Genomic DNA, 4023 nt, shown 5'->3' with positions numbered 1-4023 from the left:
GGAATGAGCTTGAAATGAGCTACGAAAACAATCCTCTTAGCAGCTTGTCACAGTACCACATGCATAGATATGCTAGGTTAAGTATTAACCAATACTGATGAAGTTTTGTGAGCAACTCTGTATATACCAGGAGGAGTCTGAGACACTAGTGCTGGGAGGCACTGTGCCTGCTGGATGGGGCAGACACTACAGACAGAAGGTCTTCTAAGGAGGCAACTGGAGACTTCTTTACTGACTGCTTGTTTTGGATACCTGGCGTCTGAAGCACCTCTAGCAGGTCTTTCCTGGATGCTGAGAAAAAATGAAAGGGCTCTTACCCCCCCTCCTTGAACCCATCTCACCCATTCTGAGAAAGGCCTTACCGTGTAATTGGGGTTTCCTGGCTGGATACGTAGCTCAGCCAAAATCCAAATGCCATTAGTGAGCTTCAGGGATTGGTACAGCATGTCCTGCCCTTCCACATTCCTCTTGGCAATAGTATAAACATTGTTGTTTTGCAACTTGCTGGAAACAGCGTCTAGAAACACAGATTCAAAATCCAACACCTTCAGTTGAAATATCAAACAAATGTGCTACGAGCTATGTGTGCTCAAGTCTCCTGAGAAGCACTGTTACAGGCATACACGCCCATCTCAGAAGGCCCTTCTCCCACAAGAGCGAAGGGTAAGGAAGAAGCTCCGAAGTGCCGGCCCATCACATTCCAGGACAGAAAAGAGAGTAAGGTGCAAATAAGCATTAGTGTAAGAATTACCTGTGGAGATTATGGGGGGTCTAAGGAGTTGGTAATCTTAAACTAGGTGCTAGACACGTAAAAATGCACCGACGAGGACAAAGACAGAAACAGGTACATGGGTGTGCCACAGTGCCCGCCACGTCAGATTCATCTCTCCACCGCTCGTCCCAGATTCACGGGGAGACAGAACTGACACTCGAACGCACAGCACTGCCTCGCACGCTGCTACTACGTCACCGTAAGCCATTCTGGCCTCAAGTGCGGGATCAGAAAAGCACCCAGTTGCAGAAACCCTGCAAGTCAAATTTATTACTCTGGATGTTTAAGATTTGTTTTAAAAGCAGGCAAATGATTTCTTAGGTTTTAAATTAAATTATTAATTTGGGGGAATACCACGCCCCAAATTAATAATGAAACAAACTGTCTCAACAAAAGACTCTGAGGAAGACTGAAGCTGTGCAAAGATGATTTTGCTCCAAGGCCCTGTAAGCCCGGCTGCCGTTGCTGGTCAGAGTGGAGGACTTCATAGTCACCAACACAGGGTAAGAACAGCTTGGTGTTTGGGGTCTTCCTTGTGACTACAGCATCAGAGAGACATGGCATTCTAGAATTAAAGGTAATTCTCTCTCCTTGTTCTCTGACTGCTAACATGAGATGTTGCAGCATCACAGAAAGAGAAACTTTAAAAACACAGATGATAAACACTGCTTCTTTGCTGATAGTTTATTATGTTCATTTCTGATGAGAACTCAAATTACTCAGGGACTAAATTCTTTCCACATAAAATCCTGTCATGTTCTATTGTGCTCTCTAGGAAAAGGCTGTTGTGATGCACAGTCTTTCTGTTCTCCAAGACAGTAAGCTCTCTGAGCATAGGGATCCTAGAGTTTTTCATCACTGTATTACCCACAGTATCTGGGACACAATGGATACCTGCCATCAATACCTGTGAATAAGCCTCTGACTCAGGTGTTGGAGACGCTGATATGTACATAATGCCATAGGCATTAAAAAACATCTATTTAAGACATTTCTCCAAAGAAGAAATACAGATTACCGATAGGCAAATGAAAAGATGCTCAACATTTCTAATCATTAGAGAAATGCAAATCAAAACTATAATGAGGTACCACCTCACACCAGTCAGAATGGCCATCATTAAAAAGTTTACAAACAATAAATGCTGGGACTTCCCTGGTTGCGCAGTGGTTAAGAATCCACCTGCCAATGCAGGGGACACAGGTTCGAGCCCTGGTCCAGGAAGATCCCACATGCCGTGGAGCAACTAAGCCCGTGTGCCACCACTACTGAGCCCACGTGCTGCAACGACTAAAGCCCGCGTGCCTGGATCCCGAGCTCCACAATGAGAAGCCACTGCAATGAGAAGCCCGCACACCTCAACGAAGAGTAGCCCCCACTCGCTGCAAGTAGAAAAAGCCCACCAGCAATGAAAATCAAACGCAGCCAAAAAATAAATAATTAAGTAAACAAATTTATTAAAAAAAACAAACAAGTAATAAATGCTGGAGACGGTGTGGAGAAAAGGGAACCCTCCTACACTGTTGGTGGGAATGTAAGTTGGTGCAGCCACTATGAAAAACAGCACGTAGATTCCTCAAAAAACTAAAAACAGAACTGCCATATGATCCAGCAATCCCACTCCCGGGCATATATCCAGAAAAAACTATAATCCAACAAGACACACGCACCCCCACATTCACAGCAGCCGAGACATGGAAACAACCTAAACGTCCATCGACAGATGAAGGGACAAAGAAGATGTGGCACATATATACACAATGGAATACTACTCAGCCATAAAAAACAATGAAATAATGCCATTTGCAGCAACATGAATGGAACTAGAGATTATCATACTAAGTGAAGTCAGAAAGACAAATACCATATGATATCACTTATATGTGCAATCTAAAATATGACACAAATGAACAAACCTATGAAACAGAAACAGACTCACAGACACAGAGAACAGACCTGTGGTTGCCAAGAGGGTGGAGTGGGAGAGGAATGGAGTGGGAAGTTTGGGTTAGCAGATGCAAACTATTATATACAGAATGGATAAACAACAAGGTCCTACTGTACAGTACAGGGAACTATATTTAATATCCTGGGATAAACCATAATGGAAAATAGTATAAAAAGAATGTATATATGTGTATAACTGAATCACTTTGCGGTACAGTAGAAATTAACACAACACTGTAAATCAACTACACTTCAGTAAAAAAAAATCTCTGCTAAGAAAAAAACCCTTTATTTATTTATTTATTGGAAGTATAGTTGATTTACAATATTGTGTTAGTTTCAGGTGTACAGCAAAGTGATTTGGATATATATACATATATATGTATATACATACACACACACTTTTTCAGGTTCTTTTCCATTATAGGTTATTACAAGATACTGAATATGGTTTCCTGTGCTATACGATAAATCCTTTTTGTTTATCTGTTTTATATACAGTAGTATGTATCTGTTAATCCAATACTCCTAATTTATCCCTCCCCCACTTTTCCCCTTTGGTAACGGTAATCTTGTTTTCTGTTTGTGAGTCTAAAAACCACCTATTTAGAAGTGGTCTAATTTTAGAGGTAGTTTTTTTTTTTTTTTAATTTTTATGGGAGTATAGTTGATTTACAATGTTGTGTTAGTTTCTGCTGTACAGCAAATTGAATCAGTTATACATATACATCTATCCACTCTTTTTTAGATTCTTTTCCCATATAGGTCACTACAGAAAACTGAGTAGAGTTCCCTTTGCTATATCGTATTGATAGGTCCCTATTAGTTATCTATTTTATATATAGTAGTGTGTATATGTCAATCCCAATCCCCCTTGGAGGTAGCTCTTGCCCTGATGTCTTTCTTCCACATTCAAACCAGTGAGAACTCAAGCGAGGAGGCACTAAAGCCCATTCATTAAACAACTGCACCACACTTAGTTATGACTTAATTTCCCTCCTTTTATTTCCAAGGTTTTCCCTAACACCAAGCAGAGTAGTTAAAACTCAAGAATTGGTTCTCTTTGAGGAGCTAAAAAGTATATCTCAAGGTTGTTATATGCAAGACTGCTGAAGGAGAGGGCCTCAGTATGCTTTTTAATCACCTTTTGGAGGTTCAGGCAGTTCTGGCTGTCACCTTGGTTCCCACAATGAAGGGCTCTTGCAGCTCAGACTGGGTTGCCAGGCAACATCACCAGCTGGAGTTTGGCTAATGCCTTTTGACAGGACTGTCTTAAATACAAAGCCGGGGGGGGGGGGGGGGGG

General features: G+C 41.5%; 1 protein-coding gene across 2 annotated transcripts in view; it reads right to left on the bottom strand.

Moving 5' to 3' along the window:
* AP2B1 (adaptor related protein complex 2 subunit beta 1) overlaps positions 1 to 4023 on the bottom strand; it is a 58967-nt gene that overhangs the window by 4857 nt on the left and 50087 nt on the right. For both annotated transcript variants that reach the window (XM_007447040.1, XM_007447041.1), the window contains one exon: positions 363 to 517. In XM_007447040.1, the coding sequence (XP_007447102.1) occupies positions 363 to 517 (155 nt within the window). The remainder of the gene's footprint in view (positions 1 to 362; positions 518 to 4023) is intronic.

The sequence above is a fragment of the Lipotes vexillifer genome, unplaced genomic scaffold (assembly GCF_000442215.2).
Source record: "Lipotes vexillifer unplaced genomic scaffold, Lipotes_vexillifer_v1.1 scaffold1252, whole genome shotgun sequence".
Classification (NCBI taxonomy): domain Eukaryota; kingdom Metazoa; phylum Chordata; class Mammalia; order Artiodactyla; family Lipotidae; genus Lipotes; species Lipotes vexillifer.
This window is presented reverse-complemented; position numbering and strand designations above follow the sequence as displayed.